Raw genomic sequence first — 26,575 nt, 5'->3', positions numbered from 1 at the left:
GAAGATCCTTTCAGCTTTTGAATCCCTTTAAAGTAGGTTTCCGCGCCTCTTGATTAGAGGCTTTTGAGCCTCTTGTAGAGAGGTTTCCGAGCCTCTTAAAAGGAGTCTTCCTTTGCATCTTAATAGGACGCTCCCAAGCCTCTTGAAAGAAGAAATCCGAGCCTCTTGAAAGGAGGCTTCCGAACCACTTGAAAGTAGACTTCCGAGCCTCTTAAAAGGAGGCTTATGAGCCTCTTGAAAGAAGGCAACCCAACCAATTGAAAGGAGGCTTCCGAACCTCATGAAAAGAGGCTTCCGAGCCTCTCGAAAGGAGCCTCCCTAACCTATTGAAAGGAGGCTTCTGAGCCTTTTAAAAGGGGGCTTCCGAGCCTATTGAAAGAAGGCTCCCGAGCCTCTTGAAAGGACGCTTCCGAGCCTTTTAGAAGGAGGCTTTTGAGCCTCTTGAAAGGATGCTTTTGAGTCTCTTGAAAGGAGCCTTTCGAGTCTCTTAAAAGGAGGCTTTTGAGCCTCTTGAAAAGAGGCTTCTGAGCCTGTGAGGAAGTTTTTGAGCCAATTAAAAGGAGTCTTCCTTTGCATCTTAAAAGGAGGCTTTTGAGCCTCTAGAAAAGAAGACTTTCGAGCTTCTTGCAAGGAGGCTTCCGAGCCTCTTGAAAGGAGGCTTCCGTGCCTCTTGAAAGAAGGCTTTCGAGCCTTTTAGAAGGAGGCTTTTATACCTCTTGAAAGGATGCTTTTGAGTCTCTTGAAAGGATGCTTTTGTGCCTCTTGAAAGGAGGCTTTTGAGCCTCTTGAAAGGACGCTTTCGAGCCTTTTAGTAGGAGGCTTTTGAGTCAAAAGGAAGCTTCCAAGCCTCTTGAAAGAAGAACTCCCAGCTTCTTGAAAGGAGGCTTCCGAACCACTTGAAAGTAGACTTCCGAGCCTCTTGAAAGCAGGCTTCCGAACCTCTTGAAAAGAGGCTTCCGAGCCTCACGAAAGGAGCCTTCCGAGCCTCTTGAAAGGGGGCTTCCGAGCCTCTTGAAAGAAGGCTTCCGAGCCTCTCGGAAAGAGGCTTTTCAGCCTCTTGAAAGGAGGCTTCCGAGCATCTTAAAAGGAGGCTTCCGAGCCTCTTGAAAGGAGGCTTCCGAGCCTCTTGAAAGGAGGCTTACGAGCCTCTTGAAAGGAGGCTTCTGAAGTGCCCAGGAGGCTTCCGAGCCTCTTGAAAGAAGGCCTTTGAGCTGCTTGGAAGAAGGCTTCCGAGATGCGTAGAAGGATGCTTCTAATCCTCTTGTAACGAAGCAACCGAGCATTAGAGAAAAAAAAATATTTTGTTCATTCGACATTTTGCACGTTCGATCTTTTGCTCCGCAGCGTTTCATACATTGTGCTGGTTGTGGAAGGCAGAATTCAATGGGGATTTATTGATCGCATTGCATATTATGTACAATATAAATTTTTGAAATCGGTCGAGCTTGGTCGAGATTCAGTCCTTTCCAGCGGCCTTGCCGTTCTTCAGTTTTTCTCACTTCGTCTAACGTTGGTTGCTCCCTGCTTGCCCATCACCCTCAATCCTGATCTTGTTTGTGCCTTCTCTGTCCGATTGTCCTTTCAACAATTACTCAAAGTGCTTCTTCCACCTATTACGCACCCCTGCTCAGAAGGTGAACAGATTTCCGGAGCAGTCATTGATCATGACTGGTGCCGGTGCGCTTTTCTTGCGCATGTTGTTGATCGTTTTGTAGAACTTCCGTGCGTCGTAGAACTTAAAAGCTTCCTGCATCCGAGAGTACTTTTTCGTCGTACCCCCGTTTCTCAGCTACCCTTAGTTCTTTACATCGTTCTCTATTTTGGCGTGTAGCCGCCACTAGCAAGTGTCCAGTCAACACAAAACCGTATATGATGCAACATAAGATGCTAAAGTGGAGGCGATATACGTACATATTGTATGGGGAAGTGCCTATACTTTAGCATCTTATGTCACATCATATACGACTTTGTGGTGACTGGGTGCTCTTGGCCTGGTTTTTCTCATCTGTCGTTCTTTGGTGCTCCACATCAAACCAGCCTTTCCGTTGGTTTCTTTGTGTAAAACAAACCAAAAACAGAATAACAGAATTGGACATTTCAGATGAGGCTGAACATGTAGTTTGATCGAAAATGTGCTGGTTAAGTGCACACCATAAAAAACAACAACAAATAAAACAAATAATGCAAAATCACTGAGAGTAGTAGTTTCTTGTGGAAAATAAAACAAAAAAATAAAACTTCTGAAAAGCTTTGGAAAATCCTATAACTATAAAAGACATAAGCATTCTGAAGAAATTTAATTAGCAAGTTAATTAAAAGACTCATGATGGCTGTATGTAACGACTACACAGCATTTTGGAATCTAACCTACATGACAATTCCATGAGTTAGACTTTCTTACAATTCCGCTACTAAACCTACCAAAATCTGTATAAGAAAAGAGCATATGCGAAATTGATATAATCTTACACAAATATAATTCAATGAGCCTTTATATAATTCACCCCAACTTGCTCACCTTTTGGTATCACTCACCCAGGTAACACACATGTTGTAAACATGTTTCTATTGCTTATATACAACCAAACTCAGTCATATATGAGTTACGGAGAAGAAAAGTAGCTTGCCATATCTTGACTGTTGACGGACCGGATTCAGTTCACGATTCCCCGCTCAGCTTTGAACTTGCGGTAGGAGAGGAGTTAGATACGATGTGGACGTTATGGACGGAGCTTCACTAGCCTTGGGCCTCACGGGAACTAACTCGACGTTAAAATGGGTGGATTAGTCGCACTACTCGAGTGTTGGCTGAGAACTTATTCGGCGCAAAACGGCCGTGGCTTTGGTGGCAACTTTTCCGGCCCAAAACGATCAGCCCTTGCAAGACGTGTTCCTATGATAAACCGATTCCACGCACCCGGCCTATGTTAGCTGCGTCGCAAGAGTGGGAGCCTGCGAACTAATCCAGCACCAAACGGCCAGGGCTTCGGGGGAACTATTCCAGCGCAAAACGGCCAGAGTTTGCAACACGTGGTTTTAGGGCAATCTGATCCGGCGCACACAGTCTAGGTTAACCATGTAGCTTCACGGGCACTCTTCCGGTGCTAAACGGCTAAACGTTCGGGCTACTCGAGGCCGAATGGAGAACTTCTCTATGTCACTGAGCATGATTTTTCGGTACTACATCCAGGCTTCGTTTAAGTTTTGCCAGTAGCGCTCAGTTCCTCGAGCGAGACATTGTGGTGATCGGTAGACTCAAGGAGCCTTGAATTCACTTCATCAGCACCTTCTTATATGCCACATTGGTCAGAATGCTCGGAGCGGTGGGTGCAGTTGACCTCCACAAACGTCAAATCAGAGACTAACCCGCACGTAAACTGGCGGCCATTACCGCTCGCGGAAAACTGGATAGTTTATGCGTCGTCTCCAATCAAAACATTAAAAATAACCATTTCCGAAGTATGTGCTCTGAACAGTGGCCAGAAGCTAACACCCATTTAAAATCCGGAATAACTCCGGAATCAAGTTGGCAATCCTGGAAATTTATAAAACTCCTAAAACTTGAATAAATTCCGCTTCTTTTTGTGGTTGTTGCGAAAAAAATGTTAAAAGACAAAAAAGGTACAGCCAAAAAGATTTTTATTTTCGTTTCAGGGGGGTTGGTTAGATCAGCGAGAGGTGCTTGAAAAATAGAACACTTGTGTGTTTGAGTTCGGGATTCACGATGCTATCAAAGCCTGGTGCGTACATGTTTTTCGATGTTTTAATAAAACGTCTGCCTTATAGGTGGACTGACAATGTTCTATCCACGATTATATGACCTGAAAAAATCTTGACTTACTTCAAAGACCTTCTCTGCAGGAGATATCAAGCAATCCTTAGAGCCATTGTTGTTTGATGCCTTCAAAGGTAGGGTGACCATATGAAAAATTTCCAAAGGAGGACAATTCCTTCAAATCGTGCCAAAAAGGTGGCCATTTTATTGAAAAAGGAGGACATATGAAAGAAATTACCAACTCGAAAATTTCCTGTATTTGACATTAAGATTAAATTGACTGATTTTTCGGGGCGTCAAGTCAAATACGACATACAAATTTATTAAAATAAAAAAAAAAGAAAGAACGAACTCACCATCTTTATAGTGAGATTCTAACAAGCTTCACTCTATCTGAATAATGGTACACAAATGTTTGGTGTATCAATATGCTGGCAGCAATGCACATAATTTTAGCAAGAAAATCTGGAATGATATTATTTTTCGAATGACTTAACCATTGCATACATCGCAACGTTGAGCAATAGACAACTGATTATATATTACTTAAGACACCCAAAAGACCAGCGGAGATTATTCCTTGAAAACAACAAGTTCATGGCATGCGAATACATCTAGACGGCGTGCACCATGACGATGCTTTCAATAGTTGTTCAAAGAAATTCAAAAATGGTTTCAGGCTGGATACAATTACGGAGATTTTCATGACGATTTTGAAGCTTTGCGAGGTATTATTTTCAGATGAATTCAAGAAATATTACAATTAATTTTTCATTTACTGTAAATTAGGAACTTTCTGTTTGATTAGAGAACATCGTTGACTAGGGAATATATGTTTGCACCCGTCTTTGAAATGGGGTCATAAGTTTGAGTCCCATGTTTCCTCCAACACATTTTATCAAGCTCTTTTAGTGGAATGTCTTTACCTGTTATGGGACCACGTTGCGGTGGAATTTAATGTTCCATGTGCTATGATCGAAATAAGATTCAATCAACCAATGTATGCTTTTTCGCAGCACAGCTTGAGAAGCATTTGAATCATTTTATTCTTAGCCCATTATTCACAATTTCGTGAAATTATCAAACTCTTATTTCAAATCATTTTTTTAAATCTTCTAATACACTTCACTAATGTTTGGTATTAACATTGATTTTAATCGAAAGCTAGATGGAAAGGGTTCCAAGTTGGAAACGAATTAAACGCAAATGTATATTTACAACCGAAATTAATGTCTAGCATTGTCAATTGTTTCCTCAAAATGTACAGCTTTCAGCTCAAAAGGAGGACATCCGATTTTTATCGAAAAAGGAGGACATGTCCTCCTTTAGGATACCATATGGTCACCCTAATCAAAGGGGGAATGGAATGTTATTTTATGTCCTTAACGGCTTAACACAATTTGGGAGAGCCACAATTCTGGCCTGGATGATTTTGTGTCAAGCGATTGCAACGTGTCTTAAGCGCAGGCAGCCCAGTACGTTGGTATTGCCAGCGAGTGACACTTCGCAGAAGAATAAAATCTTTGGTAAGTGTATCGATGGTTAGGATGTTTCTTACCTGACGAGTACAGCTGCAAATCGTATATCCGAAGGATTGTTGCGATGCGTGCATCGTAGTTGATGTTGGAATCAACGACCTGCTGAAGCCGTTACCAGTTTGCAAGATGGTAGTTTTGTCGGAGGAATTGACCTTTCTTGTCAAAAATTGTATCTCGTTTTATTGTCTCAGTCGATTCTTTGGCTTATTTAAGCTCAACTTTAACAAAGAACCCATATTTTTGACGCCTCTAAGTATTTTTAAAATTGAAAACAAAAATCGATTTTAGATTGGCCCGATTTTGAACGAACAGCGGGTGAATTTTTCAGGCCGGTTCACACGTGTAGCACTTTTTCGATTTTTGTATTCGATTTTAAAATAGTTAGAAGTGTCAAAAAATATGGGTTCTTTAGGAAAGTTGACCTTAAATAAGCCAAAGAATCGATTGAGCGAATAAATTTTTTTGACGGAATTGCTGTCAATTGCTGATGGTTGACCGATTCAGTCACCACCGGAACGAAACGGTTCAAACTAATCTCCAGTTACACGACTGGCAGCAAAATGTGATCGTCAATTACCTTGAATGTTACCCCGGGCTTGATGTTTGGCATGCAAGTCACCGGCATTGTGGTATTGACCCTACCTCCGCGTTAGCGTCAAGATATCCTTCCGCAGGATGGCCGTTGAACCATCGCTGGCTTTGTCTTGTGTTGGGCAGTACGCCATGATGAGCGTGATTGTACCGACAGAAGTGGTAACTTCGATACCGATGGCCTCGATGACACTCAGCTGGAAGCTTGGCAGCAAGCGACACTTGATGTTGTATCAAAGAGCGATGACCGCTCCACCTCCCCTGGTCGAGTCTCACGATGCCAAAGTCCGGTATGTTGACGTTCACCTCCGGTTTCAGGTGCGTTTCGGTGAAGAACGCCGCTTCTATTTCCTTCTCCTCAAGGAAATCCTTCAGCTCGGTGGCTTTGCTCTTGAGCGAGCAAGCGTTCCAGTTGAGCAGGGCCACCCTAACATTCGTTTGTAATGATGAACAATCCAAGCAACCGAGTGGCGAGCTGGGAAAAGATTGGCATCAGTTGCTCCGAGGTGTAGAGAGGAGCAGATTCTTCCGGTTGGGCAGTTTTGTTCTTCGGCTGCAGACGGAATGCAGAAGGTGGGAGCGGGGCCATCCGCTGCTGGATGGAGTCGGTGGTGCTGGAGCTTGTATCGACGCAGCGCTTGCTGCTAGTCGCTTGTGCGGTTGTACTAGTGAATGGATTGAACCCTCAAACAATTTAGGCTTTATATGCTAGTTTTTTAGCTGAAGAAGCTGAATTTTCAATGGAATAGGCCCTTCAAAAGTTGCCAATGTTTATTAGGGAATCACTGGACGGGAAGTCAGAATGACCGGATATTTCACCTTGTTGAGTGCAAGAACACGGTTCTTCTTCGGTTCTTCGGTTCCTTCTTCCAGATTTACAGAAACTACGTCCGCTTCGGACCCGCCGCAGTGAGCGCACTTGGGGTCGGCCACCTCCATCTTGTCGCACTGAACCGTTGCTCACTGAACTTCGCTCCCAGTAAACGACGGTGTAATTTATAACGCCAACCAGCTTCAGGTGGTGGAACAGCGTTCCAGATGGACCAGGATTAGCTGGGCACGACATCTCCTCGCCGTGTCGTGACGAGTGATCTTATGCACGGCCGCTGGTTTCAGGCCGCAACTTTATAGTTCAGCTTTGAGGTCCTTCTCCTTCATGTCGTGGAGTCCTCGTAGCAAAACCTTGAGCGGCCTCGTGCCGAGGTGGTCATGAGCAGTGTACTGTAATTTCTCAATTTCAATGAGAGATGTCACGCGATGTTTACAGATCTGCTCCTTTCAATATCTATAGAAACGCGAAGGATGAATGGCATACTACAAAAATCTCAAAAAATATTTGTTCTGTGACAGGGCATAAAAATATGCAATATCTGATTTATTTTTGTGACACTTCAACTCGGAGAATTAAAGGAATATGAATATGAATAAGAATATGAGGAATGGAATATGACACAGTACTCATGCTTGTGGACCTCGAGGAACTTCACGACTGATTTACGGTGATCACTGGCGGAGACAGAGGTGGGGCACCACACGTTGTAATCACACCATTATTCTTAAAGACTATTATTTTTGCGCCAAGCGGTGCCCTAACAAATAACAGTAGCTGGCTCCGCCAGTGACGGTGGTCCTTGTTGACAGCCATTACTTTTACGCCTTCGCTACAGAGCCGGAAAGTGCATTTCAGGACCATAGCGGTTTGACGGGCACTTCTCCTTCCGTTTAGGCGAGTTACTTTGGTATGATGTCTTACATATTTTCTATGAGGGCGTCAATGCGATAAAAGGACGGAATCAGGTTAACTAGACAATGATATGTTTGTAAAAAAAACACTTTTGACAATCCTGTTTTTCGTTACAAATAAAGACATAAGAGTCTTACGTATGTGTCTTGCAAGGTGCATTTTTGTCTATCGTAAAGCTGATTGAATATTCGCTAGAAAATTTAGCTGAGTCATTCAGCTCGTAATCCAACGACAGCACTCCACGTACTGAATATGGCAACCAATCATTATTACCTGCATCTTCTATTTGGGCAACGGCTCTCCCAATGCCTAATCAGGTATGTGCATGTTGTCACCCCAAAACAAAGTGTTTTTTTACGATCTTCTCACCTCCAAAAAAATGGGTGCCTCATTCAATACGTCCCCCGCTCTATCACGTGCATCCGTCGTGCACGTACGGGGCGGGTGATTAACATTGGCAGCAATAATCAATAGAATCAATCAACCACGCACGTTTCGGAGCGAGCATACAGATCGATGTCAATCGCAATCGAAGGTTATCGCAATGTCGCCTGAAAATATGCGATCAATGTCGTAAAGTTTTCGGCTCGTCGAGACAGGTGTGGACCGGATTATACAATCCTGTAGACCGAAAGAGGACGCCAACCGTTCCGATTCGCATGGATTTGCCACTTTTGATGCGTGCAACGATTGCTGCAAACGATGGGTTGCGCGTATGAGGAATTGAAATTTGTTTCCTCAAATTTCTCAATGGAAGCGTCGTGAATAAATTCGACCGTTATCGAATTGTTTGATTGAGTTGCCAGAATTGGTCAGATAATGGATCTAGTCCGGTAATGAAACGTGATGCCATTGTTGAACTGTCAGAAAAGATCATTCAATCAATGTTTATTGTCTCGATCAAGTCCATTCTATGAATTTTATTTTGCTATTTTATTTGCAATCAAGCCAAACTGGAGTCCTTCCGATTATCTTTTGTTGTAGACTTTAATAGCTAACATTTTTTTAAATCTTTTGTATATTTGCCGTGAGGCAGCATAATTCTCAATCATAACTCTGCATCTGAATCAGCGAAAGCCAAAGTTACTAAATCACCTTCTGATCCAACTCGAGCAATATCTTCAGATTTCGATCAATCCCTCCGGAACTCAACATTCCAACTTTATTTCTCCCATTCCAGGTCTCGGTCTCACCTCCGAGTACATCAACGCACGGAACGCCATAGCCGATCTGCACCCGGCCAATTCCCTCGCCAGTGCTGATTTCCACTTCAGCATCGATGCCGCGAGCAGGCTCAACTCACCGCGGCCCGGCAGCATACGGGCCAGCGTCAGTCGGAAGCGGGCCCTCTCCACGTCGCCATACTCGGATTCGTTCGACATCAGCTCGATGATCCGCTACTCACCGAACTCGTTGGCGTCGCTGGTGAATGCCTCGCGCAGTAGCAGTGCCAGTGGCTCGTACGGTCACCTGTCGGCGAGTGCCCTCGCACCGGCACTCGGCGTCCACGGTGGAATGCCTCCGCACCTGCAGCACCTGTTGCGAAGTAGTGGATTCCTGCACTCCTTACCCACGCATCATCCCCCAACGGCAAGCATGTTTTCGCTGCCTCCCCATCACCCGCTGCACCCTGGGCACTCGTTAACGAAGCCACAGGTAAGACCTGGCCATGAATTATTCTTTGGACGGGAACAGTTCCTAACTTCAACCGAACTTCAGCACATCGCCGATCTCTCGAGCAAGAAGCAGGAGCAGCCCAGTTCGACAAATCAAGTGACACGCGTCGAGGCGGACAGTGCCAGCAATGCCCAGCAGAAGAAGTCCCGCATTAAGCGAGAACCCTCTTCCAGTAATGTCCCCCTGCATAAGGGAAGCCCTCCGCATGGATCACCCATGATTACCTCTAACCACCAACTGAGCCCTACGTCAACTCAGGGCATGACAAACGGCGTAAACAGTGTTTCCGCGGGAGCAACCTCAACAACACACCACCATCATAACAATCATCACCACCACCACCACCACATGAACGGCGCCGCGGGAGGTGGCCACTCTGGATTGAACCTGAGCCCGATGCACAACATGATGGACGGAGGCTGTGGACTCGGCGGATCCAAGGTGGACTCGACGGATCCCAAGGACGAGCCGGGAGATTTCATCGAAACCAACTGCCACTGGCGAGACTGTTCGTTAGAGTTCAACACCCAGGACGAACTGGTGAAGCACATCAACAACGATCATATCCACGCCAACAAAAAGTCGTTCGTTTGTCGGTGGGAGGATTGCTCCCGAGACGAGAAACCGTTCAAAGCGCAGTACATGCTGGTGGTTCACATGAGAAGGCACACCGGGGAGAAGCCGCACAAGTGCACGGTAGGTTCCAAGAATTGAGAGTTGCTTTGGTTTACAAATATTGAAGATTGATTTCATTTTCTTACAGTTCGAAGGATGTTGTAAGGCCTACTCTCGTTTGGAGAATCTCAAGACACATCTGAGGTCCCACACTGGCGAGAAACCGTACACATGTGAATATCCGGGCTGCAGCAAAGCGTTTAGCAATGCTTCAGATCGTGCCAAGCACCAGAATCGTACGCACAGCAATGAGGTAAGTCTTCACCTTCCCCAGCGATATAATTCTTCAAAATTACAAATTTTATAACAATCAATATCTTTTATAACTAAAGTGACCAGATATATTTTATGCCAGCGCGGGACGTTTTTTTTAATCCTTGTTTTTATTCAAAAACGTGCTTAAGTCAAAACTTTAAAACTTGATAAACCCCTCTGGGACTCGCTTGGCCCTGGATCAATCACGCAATCCCACCCCTGCCTGCTGTGAATGAGTCTGTTCAACTTTTAACAACGATGCGAGTTCTTGAAGGTTAAACTTATTTGTTACCATGATTCATTTTGCTAACATTCAAAGTGATCGTATTATTCGTCTTATGTTATTAGGTGGGCGCTCTAATTTACCTAAAATTCCAACATCGTACTCAGGTTTTGCCTTTCTCGTACAGGGACACGGCAGGTATTTTCGTCTGTTCATCATAGTCTCGAAAACCAATAAAAAAGACGCTTTTTTTGTAAAACTCATACGTACCAAATCGTAAGCTCAGGAGAAACGTTCTACTATAGTGGAGTTCTAGCAAATGTACGTTGCTTTCGTTGGTTTTAGCCCCTACGACGAAGGACGGAAATACCTGCCGTGTCCCTACTAAGTATTTTATTATAAAAATCAGCTACGCTGAACTATTTCAAGTTTCATTGCATGTGAGATACAATTCGTTTTTTTTTTATTTTTCCTCGCAAACTGACAGACGATTAATTATAAATTTTTCTATAAGCTTAAAACAAAAAAATAATCCAAGCTACTTAAAATTCGTCGGACTTGCTCAGATTTCAAGTGAAGTTTTTACTGAAATAATGACGACATACGAACACAATGTGAGTTGAAATGTTTGAGCTAGGGATCCTACATTCAGAGATCTTGAGCCAATCGAGCATTGAGAACTGTCATAATCTGAGCGAAATGAGCATTGTTGTTTTTATTATTATTTCTATTTGTTGACCTACGTAGTGTTGATTTTCGAGATTTTTTGGCTATGCAGTCTGATTTATTAGAACAAATTTTTGAACTTTGTTCAACGTTTCGGCATAGGGTTCGATGTCTTCTTCAGGGAAAAAAATTGATTGCTCTTCGTTAAGTATGATGGGTGTTCCGTCACAAAGAGCAAACTTTGTATGTGACGAAAATCGTAGAGGCTATTTTGAGTGTGAGTAAGAGTAAGTGAAGCGCTCCACAATAAAAAGATGAATGACAAATTTGCTATTGTTTTGCGACGCACAAACTGGGGTGTGATGATGCTCATTGTTGTGAGTTTTGATGCTAATATCTGCTTATCAAAAGAACTCTGACTCTTGCTCATTGCACTCGGCGAGGAGTTAATGGCAAGCCTGAGTTAATAGACACAGACGTGTCTTCTTATTTCAACGTTTCTGCTACTTATCCAAAATATAGTCTTACAAAACGCATGCCATTAATCAATATAATAAATTTTCGAAATCTTTTAAGTTCTTGAAGAACGTTTACTAAATTACTGCTGTTTTATTATTTTTTCTTTATTTCGCGGGACATTATTTTGAAAGAAAGTGAAACGCGGGACATTTCGCGGGACACTTTTCAGCGCGGGACAAATGGCGAAAATGCGGGACTGTCCCGCGAAACGCGGGACGTCTGGTCACCTTATTTATAACACAACATCTTATTTCAGAAACCTTACATCTGTAAAGCTCCTGGTTGTACGAAGCGCTACACCGATCCCAGCTCGCTCCGGAAACACGTCAAAACAGTGCACGGGGCGGAGTTCTACGCCAATAAGAAGCACAAAGGAAACGGGCACCATCACGGAAACGGTGGCAGTGGCCACGGCGGAGATGGTGGCGACGATGGTGAGGGATCTAACCACATGTTCGACGGAAGCCCACGAAGTGAGGATATGCAGAGCGGCAAGACGACCAGCATGAGTAGTCCCAGCATCAAGTCGGAATCGGACGTTCACTCGCCGGGACAGCCGCCGATTCACAGTCCGATGTCCATTTCGGCGCTGACGGCTGGGCTTGCCGACGACTACGATGGCAGCAGTATGCAGCTGGGTGGTCTCGCAACGATCGACGATCACGTTTGGCCATACGTGGATGAAGATTTTGAGGTGAGTTTGATAAAGTAAATAATTGAAAAAGAAATCGCGTTAACTAATGTAAACGTTTTTCTATAGGTCGCTGATTTGCCACACGTCCTTCGAGAAATGGTGGATATGGGAGGACCGACAGCAGCAGCTGCTACGGCTGGAACCCGTAGTAGTCCGAGAAATCGCTTCAAGAATCGTATCAACAACAAGGGATCTCTAATGAGCAACCCACTGTCGAACATTCCAGAGATGAACGCTCACAATCGGCACTTTGGTCTGGGCGAGCTGAACCGCAGGATCACCGATCTCAAAATGGAACCAGGAACGACTCCGCCACCGCAACCGTCGCCGATTTCCAACAAACACTGCCTAACGGATCTTGGAAACCTAAGACCACCAACCACGGGGCCATCCTGTACCAACACGATGATGACGAATGCATACCTCAACCCGGGACAACTGCGAAGGGACAGCAACAACAGCACGACCAGCAGCTCATATTACAGTATGCGGTCGGCGGACATCAGCAGACGAAGCAGTCAGGCTTCGCAACAAAGTTCGATCTCCACTATGCGCCCCAGCAGTTACTACAATTCGTCCTTCTACGATCCGATATCACCAGGAAGCTCAAGAAGGTCCAGTTCCATGTCTACAGCAACCACTGGTGGCCAAAGTTTACCTCCACCTCCGTCCTCGCATTTGATCTCAACACATCTGCAGCGGTTCAATACCCAAAGTTCCATGAGTAACAGCCATGGTCACTCGGCAGCAGGTAGCTCTCGGCATTCGATACCTAACAACATGAGCGGAGGAAGCTATTACCATCAACAGCCGATGCTGGGCCACATGGATCGACGAATGTCCGAACCTGTCGCTGGCAACCCGCAAGGAGGCAACTACAGCTCCAGACCAGGATTTGTTGGCCGACCGAACTCTACAGTACCTAAAAGCAGTACCGTCACCTCCGGAGCTGCCGCAGCAGCCAACACCTCTACATCCAAGATCTCTTTACCAACTGCCAACAAACTCCATCCCAATCAGGAAGTTGTTCTCGATGAAGTTGAAGAAGATGAAATGGTTGAAAACAAGTTGGTTATTCCGGACGAGATGCTACAATACTTGAACCAGGTCGCCGACCAAGAGAGTAAAGTCACCGTTCAACAAGGCATGTCCACTCCTAATTCCGCTATCCCTCCAACCGAAGGTGCGTGGAATGCGAATGAAAACTCGCCTCCAGCTTACTCCGGAGGTGCAGGACCTCGTGCGCAACCTCCAGCAAGTTTCAAACAACCGCAGTCCAATCTCAACAAGGTTCTGATGAGTCCTCAGTCTCAGTATAGCAACGACGATTGCAGCATGATAAGCAACGTGATGTCCCCACAGACTCCTCAACACCCGATGATGTCCCCGATGATGCCATCCGAGAGTGCTGTAGGCCCTCTCACCCCATCCAATTATGGACCACAACCGCAACCGAACCAACCTCAGCGACCGACTCCTCCAGTTCAGTGTCAGATTCAGAACATGAACGGAAACTTCAGCAACAACAACTTCCCGCAGAACCAACCTCCGCAACTCCGGCAAATTGCCTGCTCAAACCTCATCGGTTACTTCCACCGAACGGATCAGAGTGCCCACCACTGCTGCTTGGCTATGATGATGCAAGGCTCTCTTCACATCAACCATCCATCCAGATCCTCAGCCAACCCCACCCAGCAGCACAAAAATCCTTTCAGCTTCAACTCTCCCAATGCCTTCCCGCCCTGCCAACAAGCCCAACCCTCCTCGACTCAGCAACCCTCAAATCCAGTGGACGTAGAGATTCAATGTGGCGACATCAGCCAATCCCAACTGTCACCCCCAGTCGTCCCCAATCCACCAAATGCTTCCCCATCCACCCATCGCCCTTCCCAGCAGCAACCCGCCCCCAAACCAATGGAAAGCAGCCTCCAAACACCACCCCTCCCATCCACCCCTACCGGTTTCGGCGAAAATCCAGCCGCAGCAGCTTCCAGCGCCGCAGCACCCCCTCCACCAACAGCCGCCGGCACGCAGTCCACCATGGGTTCGGAAACCTACCAGCGTACGCTGGAGTACGTCCAAAACTGCCAGAACTGGGTCGAGTCCGCTGCAGACATGGTCAGCAGCAGTACCCATCCCACTACTGGAGCGAATGCAGCAGCAGGAGCCACAGCTGGAACCGCCTCAGCAGCAGCAGCAGTAGCACCACCACCGCCACCGGCGGCGGCCTCCAATCTAGTGATCAACGACATGAGCACCTCACTCAGTTCATACTTCGAGGAGGATCGCTACCTGCAGATGATACAGTGAATGCGGTTCGAAGTTTATTCGTGTTAGGAAAAATCTGTTTCGTGCTTCCACAGACTTTTAGTTGTCTGAGACAAACTATTCTTGTTTTATTGAAATTGTGTTTTAGATTTAAAATTTTGATTTTATTTAGTTTTAATGTTTAGATTAGAAAAAATAACATTTTCTTCTCAGTGATCCCAATCCGTAGTGTAGGCATTGAAGAGCGTGAAAGAAACATGACGATTTCATCCAGTGTGCGAGTATGTAGATCATTTTTACTCATATGTATAACAAATTTCGCATTTCATAGATATGTAAGATTTTGAACTTTGAGTTTTACGACGGTGAGAACAAAGACGACAGATTTCTTGTAGATTGTGTTTATACATTTTTTGATTGTTTATTCGAGGATTAAAAGTAGCAGACTTGTACCAGTAGGTATGTCATTTACTTAAAAGACGGTGAGTGACTGTAACTATATATTTAAGTAGATGAAATGTAATTGCAGACAGATATAAATAAATAAATGGATATTTTCGTTATGGAAAACAATTCATAATGCATGTGACATAAACTATGAGATAGTGTACGCGCGGATGATTATATAAATGAACGAAAAAGATGTTAGTCGAATAAGTAGCATTTAGTGATCAATGACGCGACAACTAGACTTTTTATGATTTGTGTAAAGAAATGAATAAAAACGTTATTTTTATTTTTACTCGAGCTCGGAATCCTATTACATTTGTACAGAACTGTCCCGTATAATGTAGTTAAGAGAGATTCAAGACAATTTACAATCAATAAATAATTGGTTATACCTTAATAAAAAAAATCCTTACTTGTTTTTTCTTGCCGAAATTTCTTATTTTTTCCTTTCTCTTATAAAAAGTATACGTAAAGGCTATATGTTCGCGCTCGCAACTCTTAGGCACATGAGCCTATACGTACCCCAAGCTGGCCCCCCATACCTCAGTATGGACAGAGCAACGCTAGCCAGAAGCTTGCGCTTGCTGGCATAAACCGCAGAGCTATTGGACATCATCCGGGACAATGTCACTATAGCTGTGGAGGCACACTTGCAGGCGTAATTTACGTGGCTACCAAAGGTGAGCTTATCGTCGATCATTACCCCCAAGAGTTTGATGGAGCGTTCAGAGGTGACCGTGCAGTTACCTGCCCTTATCACCGCTTGTTGCTCCGACTTTCGGTTGTTAACAACAATCACCTCAGTCTTAATGGTGAGCCAGTTCTAACTTCCTGGAACTCATCCAGTCCTCCACAATTGCTATCGAGTGGGCTGCAGTCAACCCCACCTCTTCGATCGATTCGCCGTAGACCTCCAGCGAAATATAGTCAGCGAAGCCGACGATTACCACTCCACCGGGAACTTCAACCCAAGACACCGTCGTACTTGACGTTCCATAACACCGGACCCAGTATGGAACCTTGCGGAACCCTGAGGTTATGTTAACGCACTTCCGACCCGCCTCCGTGTCGTATACCAGTACTCGATTCTGGAAGTAGCTTCCGAGAATCTTGTACAGGTACTCGGGAATTCCAATACTGCCCAACTGGCAATATTGAATGCATTCCTCACGTCGAGAATCACTACTGCACAATAGCGAACTCCCCTCCTCTTACGCTGGATAGCTATCTCCGTGGATTTGGTAACCGACAAGATAGTGTCTACGGTCGACTTACCCTTTCGGAAGCCAAATTGGTTACTCGATAGACCATCTGCACTCTCCGTGCGTATCAACAACCTGTTGAGGATGATCTTCTCGAGCACCTTCCCCGCCGTATCAAGCAGGCATATTGGCCTATATGCCGACGGATCCCCAGTGATTTTCCCGCCTGGACCAAGCTCTGTCTTTTCCATGCTTCAGGAAAGACTCCATCGTCCAGGCATCTCTGCATGACAGATCTGAACATCTCGGGAGCCTCAGCAATGGCCGCTTTGATGGCCAGGCTCGGAATACCATCCGGTCCTGGCGCCTTACCTGCACTAAGGGACTGTGCAATCCCCGCAAGTTCCGCCACAGTTACCCTTCCCTCGTCGGCCACCCTGACCCCTGGCAGCTCCACAAAGTGAGACCAGAGACTTGGGTCGTGGCGTGGGAAGAGCCCCGCGATGATCCTCTCCAGCATCTCTGGAGACCGCTCTGTAGGGGCTATCGCCCCACGTGTCTTGGCCATTACGACCCTATAGGCATCACCCCATGGATTCGCGTTGGCACTTTGACACAGGCCCTCGCAGGCTCTTTTGCTTGATCTAGTCTTAGTCTTCAGAGCGGCTCTAGCAGCCACGCACGCCACCCGTCGTTCAACACGCTCCTCTTCTGTGCATGCTGGCTGCATCCGCCTCCGTGCCCGTAAGCATGCGCGGCACATTTTCGCAATTGCTTGAGTCCACCAGTAAGCCGGTGGCCTCCCATTCCTAGGATGGACTTTCCTATGCAAGGTGGCATCGCATGCACGCGAGAGTGCTGTTACCAGCTGCTCGCCGCTCAGACCGAGAATATTGTGCTCGCGTCGGAGCGCTTCCTTAAACACCTCGTCGTCGAAGTATGATGTCTTCCACATACGAGGGCTAGGCCTCGCCCCTTCTTCCGTCCATTAAATTTTGGTCGTATAGTCGATACTGTAGCGAGCCGCTAGGTGGTCGCTGTAAGTGTAGCCATCATTTACCCTCCAGTTTGAACTACTCGTTTGGCCAGGGCTCCAGAACGTAACGTCGATTATCTACTCGCCCCCGTTCCAGCTGTAGGTACTTTTGGTACCGACATTAGCCAAGTCCACATTCAACATGGCCAGTGATTCCAGCAGGATCTGACCCCGTTGATTCCTGGATCGGCTTCCCCATTGTCTGTCCGTGTGTGCACATAAGCTAAGAAAAACATTAGACAACTTTTCACATAGTAATCCTTAACCGGTTTTCTCGTAACAAGATATATTCGACAGGGGACAAAGCCTTGTTGATCACTATTGAATTGGATAACGATTGACCATTGCGTATAAAAGTATTAAGAAAATGGTACGTCGAACCGTATCAGCACCATATAAGATTGGTGCCTTGGCTAAATGCGAGAAAGGCAGTATCACTACTTGGTGAATTAAGTTGGGTTCTTGCCTTTCTCGTAAAACAAAGTTGTATCGAAAGGCTATCATTTCACTCCAAAATCGAACTTTTTATAGAAGCCTCTGAGACCCATAGTGTTATATACCAATCGACTCAGCTCGACGAACTGAGTACATGTCTGTCTGTCCGTGTGTATGTATGTGTGTATGTGTTTTTTTCTTCCTAAGCAATGGAGGGAGAATCTGCTCAACAGACATCCTGGGTTGACCAGGAAGTGCGGGGTTAGGGATCACCGAGGGAGGCAGGACTACATCCCGACCCGCTAAACCGTTTCCATTGCCGCCAAGCCCATAGTCCCTTCGGTACAACCAGAAAGTAATGCTTCAAAGGGGGGCCAGTGCACAACGCACCCTCGAGGTTAGCTGCGTGTCCTTGCAGCACCGAACATCGTAACTCGCTTTTTAGAAGAACACCATGGTATCGTGCCAGCGCGTTGCCGGCTTTCCAGGTGGCCTTACCACGCCCTATGTCCTCGGAAGGTGGGAAGGGTCGACTTCGCGCCTGCTTCCCTCTGCACGACTGGTATCAAGAATGATGATGCCGCGTGCACCCCAAATTGACCTTTCTGCGATAGGGCCTATTCGCCAGCACACAGAGGGACTTGCCGACGCGAGGCCTACGCCTGCCCCAGCCTTGACGAGGACCCCTTTCCGTCCTCGGGCTCGGAACCCACCCGGTTGACCGACGCCGCGAAAGCGACGATACCATGTTGTTCTTCGCGCGGCCACTTGTTCGATAAAAGGATCGAGTTCAACCACAGAACATGACCACCGGTATGACCCATGAAGCCGACTCCGATCCCTTGGACCACCTCTTATTTGCGCCTGAACTAGCCATCCTTGAGTCCACGCGCCACCTTCTGTGTAGCTCCGAGACGATTTGGGCGATAGCCGATAAAACGGCGTTCCAGCCAACTTCGTCTTTACACATCCTCCGGACTAGGTTGTCCGGGGTAGTGTCCAGACCACATGTGGCAAGCATGTGGTCACGCATTGCGCGAAAACGTGAGCACACGAACAACACGTGTTCCGCCGTTTCCTCTAAACCTGCGCACACCAAACACTCGGGCGAGGCCGAGCAAGCCAGCTGCGTTACCTGCACTTTAATTTTGCAGCACGCTTAAACGCCGGGCACATCAGACCCCCATGGGGTGCTTGCTGTTCACAGCTTTGCTGGAACAAATCAAACAATTGGGAGGGTGCCTTATGTCCCTCCAATCCGCAGCGTCGGCAGAGATTGCTTCTGTCAGGGCCTTTGCAGTCCCATTGCTTGTGCCCCGGTTCCAAGCACTTGAAGCAAACTTCGGGTTGCTCGTATATGCGCACAGGGCATACCGACCATCCCACCTTGACGCTCCCTAACTTGACTACCCTGGAGGCGTCCGCTGCAGATAGCCGAACCAATGCTACCTGCGTCCCTGCCGGACCTTTCCGTAGCCGAACGGCTGCGGTGGTCGTCTCCACTTCACACTGTCGCCGCAGTGCCGTGACGAGCTCTTCGACTTCAGTGATCTCGTCCAGGTCTTTAACCCTTAGATTCACCTCCGTCGTGAGTGCCCTCACCTTGACCGTCTCGCCTAGGACCTCCTCCGCCAACTTCTTGTAGGCGGCGCCCTTTTGCGAGACGCCCCGCTTCAGCTCGAGTATCATCTCGCCCATCCGGGTACATCTTATTCGACGTACGTCGGCGCCGAGTTCACCGAGCTTGACGTCACTCCTCATCGCCTTCAAGACATCCGAGTACTTAGCCTCGTCCGCCGTGATGACTAGGGCATCGCCCCTGGAGCGATTGGCGCCTACCCTAGACTTCTTGCTCGCCTGGGCCTTCTTTTCGGCCCTTGACGTCTTCGGTTTCCTCTTGTTCTTGACCAGGGTCCAGGAGGCGTCATCCCCCTCTATTTCCCTGGTCTGGTGCGGCTGAGAACTTTCAGCCTGCCGTAACCCCTTACCACCGTCTTTCCTGAGTGGACGGACCTCTCCAGGTCCTTCCTCCCCGGTTTTGGAGGTACCTGACCGGGGTTCAGCTTCCCAGCCCCAATACCCTTGTTCGGGGTAGTAACACTCCGCGTTTTGGAGCGGGCCCCATGGAGCTCATCCCCTGGAGACTGTCTCCCCGTTTTTGTGTCTGCTCCGTTGGAGCAGTCACCTCCGACGTACCCGCAAATACTTGAGCCTCAGTCTGGGTAGACTTTGGCACCACCGTCTTCGCTGGCACGCCTTCGGTCGATTCGACCTTGCCCGAGTCCGCGAATCCTTGGGCCTCAGTCTGGGCAGACCTCGACTCCACCGATTTCACGGGTTTACACTTGGCCGTCCCGACCGCCCTCTCCAGCTTGGCGTCCAGCATCGACTTTCGAAGTTTCTGCAAGCTCCTCTTGAGGTCCTTGCTGATATTATGCTTCGATGACGCAAATTCGATGATGGCGTCCAGCTGTTCCGTCGCCACCTCGAAGGCCGAAAGCCCATCGCGTTTGCGGTTCATCGCCTCCACAAGCCATGGGCCGTCAATAACCCCTACCGGCGTTTTTCAAGCCGAGAGGAAGGTTGAGTGACCCACGCTGCGCACTGAGCTGCCGACTATTGCCTCTGGCCTCCTAGGCGGAGACCTGAACAACCCACCTCTTGCGAAGGGGTTGTCGCCTACACTACTACCACTAATTGAAGAATTGACTTGGTTTTCCATTTTGGTCCCACGAGTTGCTCGGGAAAAGAGGTCCACCACGCCAGAGCCCAGCATGACGGACAATTACTGTGGAGGGTGCCCAGGTACCCCACAGGCTCCGTTAAAGGCCTACCCGACTAGAAGGTCATATCAAAATTATATCAACCTATGTTATTATGTTATACTGAATTTTAAAACTAAATTTGATAGAAACATGGTGCAGGATGTTGTTAAAATATCTAAATTTCTATCAAAAACTACACTATTGGAAACGAAAAACTATCAAATTTTGTTACATGTTTATCATCAAAATAACATATTTTGATAGAAATTTATAACAGAATTAGATACAAAATATATTGTTTCTGTGCAGTTGGAATTTTTACAGGTCGTGATAGGTCTCCAGATTGTGATCAACAATCAGAAATTTTTGTTTTTGTTCGAAAAAGAATATTTTTCGAGAACACGAAACTAACAACATTACAAATAAGACAACCTTCTCAAATTATATCAGCGTGGTGATATCTATAGCTGGCAGACTTTGCTACAACTTTTTTTTATTGCCTACTGTTGGGCAATTTGGTGTTAAGCATTTTTCAAATCATATTATGATATAATCCTGTTACAACATTTGAAATATAATGACTACTGAGAACAAAATTGTATCAAAATAAGTTATAAATATCACAATATGTTAAAATTGTGTTCAGTTTCTGTTATGCTCTTCTGGTCGGGTAGCTTATTATTTCACCCCCCTGGCCATGCATCCCCTCGGCACGGGTCGCTTGACGCCTTGGGATTAGGGGTTAGGGACGATGGTCCCGGTCTAACTCGCAGTGGCCATGGGGAGGGGTCGTCAAGCCCTTGGACAAAGTCCCTGCTGCCCCCTATGTGTGTATGTGTGTGTGTATGTGTGTGCACAAAAGCTATAAAAAACATTAGACAACTTTTCGTATAGTAATCCTTAACCGATTTTCTCGCAACAAGTTTCATTCGACAGGGGACAAAGCCTTGTTGATCACTATTGAATTTTATAACGATCGGTCATTTAAACTAAACTTAACCTATTTTATACTAAGGGTACAAGGAGCTAATCGTTGCAATAGAAGATTGCAACGATTTTTGTCTAAAATTGGAAATTATTTTGTTGGACATTTGTTGCAATGTCTCAATATTAGAAATTCTATGAAGTTCATTGGTACTATACCAAATTTTATTTTGAATCCTCTGAAGTGCCTTCTTTCTGGTATTGCAGCAACTAGGATTTGGATTAAAATTCGTATCGGATTAGGATTGGATTTAGACTGGATCAAGACGTGAATTGAACTCGTTTTGGTTATGGATTTTAATTGGATTTAGATTTGTTTTGTAATGAATTCAGATTTGCTTCGGATATGGTTTGGATTTAAAATGGATTTGGATTGAATTTGGATCGCATTTAGATTTAGAGTGGATTGGATTTGGATTGTATTGGCTTTGAACAGGATTTGGATTGGATTTAGAATGGATTTGGATTGGATTTGGATAGTATTTGGATTGGATTTGGAATGGATTTGGTTTGGATTTGGATTGGATTTCGTTTGGATTTGAATTTAACTCAAGCTGGATTTGGATTGGACTTTGTGAAATCTGAGGATTTTTTTATAAAAAAAATAAGTTTTGGATTGGATTTGGATTGAAAAGACTGGATCAAGATATGGATTGGACTCGTTATGGATATGAATTTTAATTGGATTTGGATTAGCTAGGAATTGGATGTAGATGGGAAATGGATTGGATTCAGATTTGGTTTGGATATGATTTGGATTTAAATTGGATTTGAAATGGATTTGGATTGAATTTTGATCGCATTCAAATTTAGAGTGGATTGGATTTGGATTGGATTTTGATCAAATTTGGATTGGATTTGCATTCGATTGGATTTGGATTTGGACTGAATTTGGGTCGGATTTGGATTGGATTCAATTAGGATCGGAATTGACTTGGATTTGGATTGAATTCGGATAGAATTTTTATTGGATATGGATTGGGATTGGATTCAATTTGGATCGGAATTGATTTGGATTTGGATTGAATTCGGATTGGATTTGGATTGGGATTGGATTTACAGTGACCGGCATAATAAATAGCTTTAAAAAGCTAAATAAAAAACTTTGGAGATCTAGGTCTCGATTGCGTGTGAACCAATTTTGCTGAGAATTTAACCAGAGCTCAGATATAACTTGAATTTTACCGCACATGAGTTTCGATCATATTGATTCATAGGGTAAAAAATTATTGCGGTAATACCAAAATGATTTTTTTGGCTATTTTATACTAAGGATACAAGGAGTTAATCGTTGCAATAGAAGATTGCAACGATTTTTGTCTAAAATTGGAAATTATTTTGTTGGACTTTTGTTGCAATGTCTTAACATAAGAAATTCTATGAAGTACATTGGTACTATACCACGGAGGCAACTTTAGAAACATTTTCCAAAATTTTATTTTAAAACCTCTGAAGTGCCTTCTTTCTGGTATTGCGCCAGCTAGCCCATATTGACAAAGCATACAACATGGTTGGTCTAAACATTTGTTTGTAAATCAAAAGTTTGTTCTTAAGACAAAGTTTTGATTTTCTGTTCATAAGTGGATATAGTCACTTAATATATTTGTTATATTTGGCTTGAAGGCCTTCAATGTGATTTTCAAAAGTTAATTTTTGATCCAGAAGTCCTAAATATTTAGCTTCGCTAGACCAATTAATTGGAACCCCATTCATAGTGTCAATATGTTTGCTAGAAGGTTTAAAATAAGAAGCTCTCGACTTATGTGGAAATGTTATAGGCTGAGTCTTAGAAGCATTCGGAAAAATTTTCCATGTTTGCAAGTAAGTGTAAAAAAATCCAAACTTTGCAATCTACAAATGACTCGAAGGCTTTGCCCTTTGGCGGAAAGCCCCGTGTCATCTACAAACAAAGATTTTTTAAACTATGGTGGTAAATCAGCTAAGTCAGAAGTAAAAATGTTATACGATATGGGCCCCAGTACGTTGCCTTGGAGAACACCAGCTCTTACAGGTAATCTATTAGAATTCTAATGAGCGATCTGATAAATAATTTTGGTCCAGTTTAATTTTACAATCAAACCATCATGCCAAACACTGTCAAATGCTTTCTCTATATCAATCGAAGCTTCGTGTAACCTGATGCTCAATTGGACTAGTGAGACCTAGACTAAAATTATGGGCACTCTCGAACTGCTGAGCAAGTTTTTGAGCCTTTTCGCCATTTGTTAATAAAATTTTATTTCCCTCTTTAAGCGCTGGAATTGGCTTTTGAGGTTTTTAAGATTTGTTGTTACTTTTCAAAAGGGTTTCGAACTGGGATCCAACTTCGAGACATTATTCTCAAAATTGGTATTTCTCAGAATAGCGAAACGTTTTTAATTCCATTTGCAAATCTCACCAAAGAACTTCAAACGCGGGATCGCGAGTTCTTTGGTATTGCCTTCGCCTCACATTTTAAGACGGATCAGTAGCTGAGGATCGTCGTCAGTAATAATGGAGTTGAATTTAATTTCACATTTAGGAATTGCAATGCCTCTTGTAATATTGAAATTTCCTTTCTCAAAGAAAATATCAAACATTCCCTTTGACGGTTCTGTAAAGAATGTTTATTTGTTCCAAATATATTTTACAAGTAACCTAACTGGAGACACTTGAAGCACCGATACATAAATGCTATGTACAACGATCACCAATCAGCGATCGTTGTCCATGCAACAGGAGAGACAGAGTCCCTCAAAACTGCATAGCTGTACAGTTGGTAACAGCATGCTTCAATAAATTTGTAATGCGACACTTCTGTTTGTCGCCTAGAATGTAAGCCATTGAACTGAAGATTCAATGTGGCTTTGAAATTAACCTTCTCAGCATGATTCCACTGGTGTGGTCTGCTCGAAGTGTATGATAGATGAGAATTTGAATAACGTGTGGGATGCACATGTTACACCATTCCCCTACAGGCCAAAATGTAAATTGTAATTAACTTGGTTGCACTTCAAATGCCTCTCACAATGTTGATTTTTCCAAAATGAATTTTCTGAATTTTAATTTCTATTTTTCTTACAATTTGTTGTTTTTTATCTGAAATGCATATTGCGTTCCCCCTTCACCCTAAAGGAAAAGAAGGTTGTTGAATACATGTTTTATCGTTGGATTAATCTAGTTTTATGAACTTCTACTCTTTTTCCATTTTGAATAATTATCGCATTAGAATCGTTTAATTTTTCTATCTGATAAGGGCCACTATAAACTGGTTGTAGCTTGTGTCTATTTTCAATTTGTAAGTATACTGTGTCACCTATTTGTAAATCTGTGGGCTTTACTTTCTGATTGAGGCTGTTTGTTCTTTTAACTTTCCTGTTCATAATTGTTTGGATAACATTGGCATGAGTGATTTGTAATCTAAATTTAAGTTCATGTAGGTAAGAATCAAGATTATATTGTGGATCTATTTTCTGGTTTTACAAAATTCAAAAGCATTCAGTTTTTTTCCGAAAATTAGTTCAAAGGGGCAAAATTGTGGTCCGTATTGGGTGTTGTATTATATGCAAAACAATAAAAGATAGCCATTCATCCCAATCAATTGTGCGTTCATTTGCGAACATCCTCAAATATTCATTCAAACATTTGTGGTTGCGCTCTAAAGCTCCAATTGTTTGGTGATAAGCTGTCGAACATGTATGGTTTAATTGTAATAAATTACAAACTTCATCGAATACTCCCTTGTATTCAGTTCCTTGATCTGTTTTAATACATTTCATCGGACCATATACAAGAATGCATTTCTCAACAACTGCTTTAGCGATTGAAACAGCTGATTTGTCTGGAACGGGAATTGCAATGACATACTTGGAAAGATCGCATTGCAGTGTTACAGCATAGCGGTTTCCTTTTTCAGTCAGTGGGAAAGGTCCGATAGTGTCAATGGACACTACGTCGAATGTTTTGTTTGGAGTAGTTGTCACAATAACTGGTGTCTTTACTGGTATTGCGTGTTTGTTTATTTTGCAAAGCTCGCAAGATGAAACGTAATCAGAAACTATTTGTTTCATGTTTGGCCAGGAAAAGAGCGACTTTAATTTTTTATACAATCTATTTACACCTGGATGACCTCCTACGGGAGAGTCGTGGTGTTTTTTCAATATTTCGTTAATTTCTCGTTCTGTTGTAATTTCAACAGGTTTTTCGTAGATTAATACGGTAGCGTTCCTAAGAACCGCGTTACCTAAATTTTTAAATGTAGTCATATCGACATGTTGGAATAAGATATCGTTTGTTTGAATTGCTAGCTTCTTGGGAATAAATGTTTTGAACTTTTGTTATTGGTATTTGCGTCATGATCGCTATTAACGTTATTATCGGCAGGCCTGCCATCGATAAATTGTAAAAAATTTCTACTTCTAATTTAATATTTTTCAGGGTTATCTACTGCGAGTGCTATCACTGGTGATAGTCTCTTCCGAAAACTTTTATCATAAATGGTCATATTAATATATTTTTATTATTATTATTATAAGAAAATGTTAATTTTGGCAAGTCAAATGCATCTAAATTACTGAGCACTTCGTACACATGGAGTTGATCAGGCTCTTGTGTGGGAAGGTCAGGTTGTGTAGTATCATTTTTCCTTGACATTGATCTAGTTACTATATACATTTGCTTAAGCGTATCAGAGGTTATCTGAATTCTAGATAACGCGTCTGATAACACATTAGTTTTACCCTCAATATACTGTACTTCAAAATTATATTCTTCTAACTCCCATCTCATGCGGGTTAGTTTGGAAGCTGGATTTTTAAGTGAAAATAAATATATCAATGGTCGGTGGTCGGTACGTATGATAAATTTACGACCGTAAATGTATGGCCTAAAATGATTTACTGCCCAGTGAATTGCAGTTAATTCTTGCTCTATGGTTGATTTGTTTGATTCACCTTTCGTAAAAGCTTTACTTGCAAATGCGACTGGTAACTCGAAACCATCATGACATTGAGCAAGCACTGCTCCACAGGCTATCTTTGACGCGTCAGTGGTAATAATGAACTCTTTTGTGTAATCTGGGAACTGCAAAATTTGAGGTG

General features: G+C 44.2%; 1 protein-coding gene across 3 annotated transcripts in view; it reads left to right on the top strand.

Annotated features, from left to right (window-relative positions):
* Window positions 1-15,177, top strand: part of LOC134202397 (transcriptional activator cubitus interruptus) — a 392,836-nt gene extending 377,659 nt beyond the window's left edge. For 2 of the 3 annotated variants that reach the window (XM_062677406.1, XM_062677416.1), the window contains exons 3-6: window positions 8,829-10,021; window positions 10,089-10,253; window positions 11,920-12,357; window positions 12,424-15,177. In XM_062677406.1, the coding sequence (XP_062533390.1) occupies window positions 8,829-10,021; window positions 10,089-10,253; window positions 11,920-12,357; window positions 12,424-14,667 (4,040 nt within the window). In that variant the 3' untranslated portion in view covers window positions 14,668-15,177. The remainder of the gene's footprint in view (window positions 1-8,828; window positions 10,022-10,088; window positions 10,254-11,919; window positions 12,358-12,423) is intronic. The other variant, XM_062677410.1, reaches the window with a different exon arrangement.
* Window positions 15,178-26,575: the final 11,398 nt, after the last annotated feature.

The sequence above is a fragment of the Armigeres subalbatus genome, chromosome 1 (assembly GCF_024139115.2).
Source record: "Armigeres subalbatus isolate Guangzhou_Male chromosome 1, GZ_Asu_2, whole genome shotgun sequence".
In the NCBI taxonomy this organism is placed as follows: domain Eukaryota; kingdom Metazoa; phylum Arthropoda; class Insecta; order Diptera; family Culicidae; genus Armigeres; species Armigeres subalbatus.
Note: the sequence above shows the minus strand (reverse complement) of the source record. Positions and strands in the feature narration are given on the sequence as shown.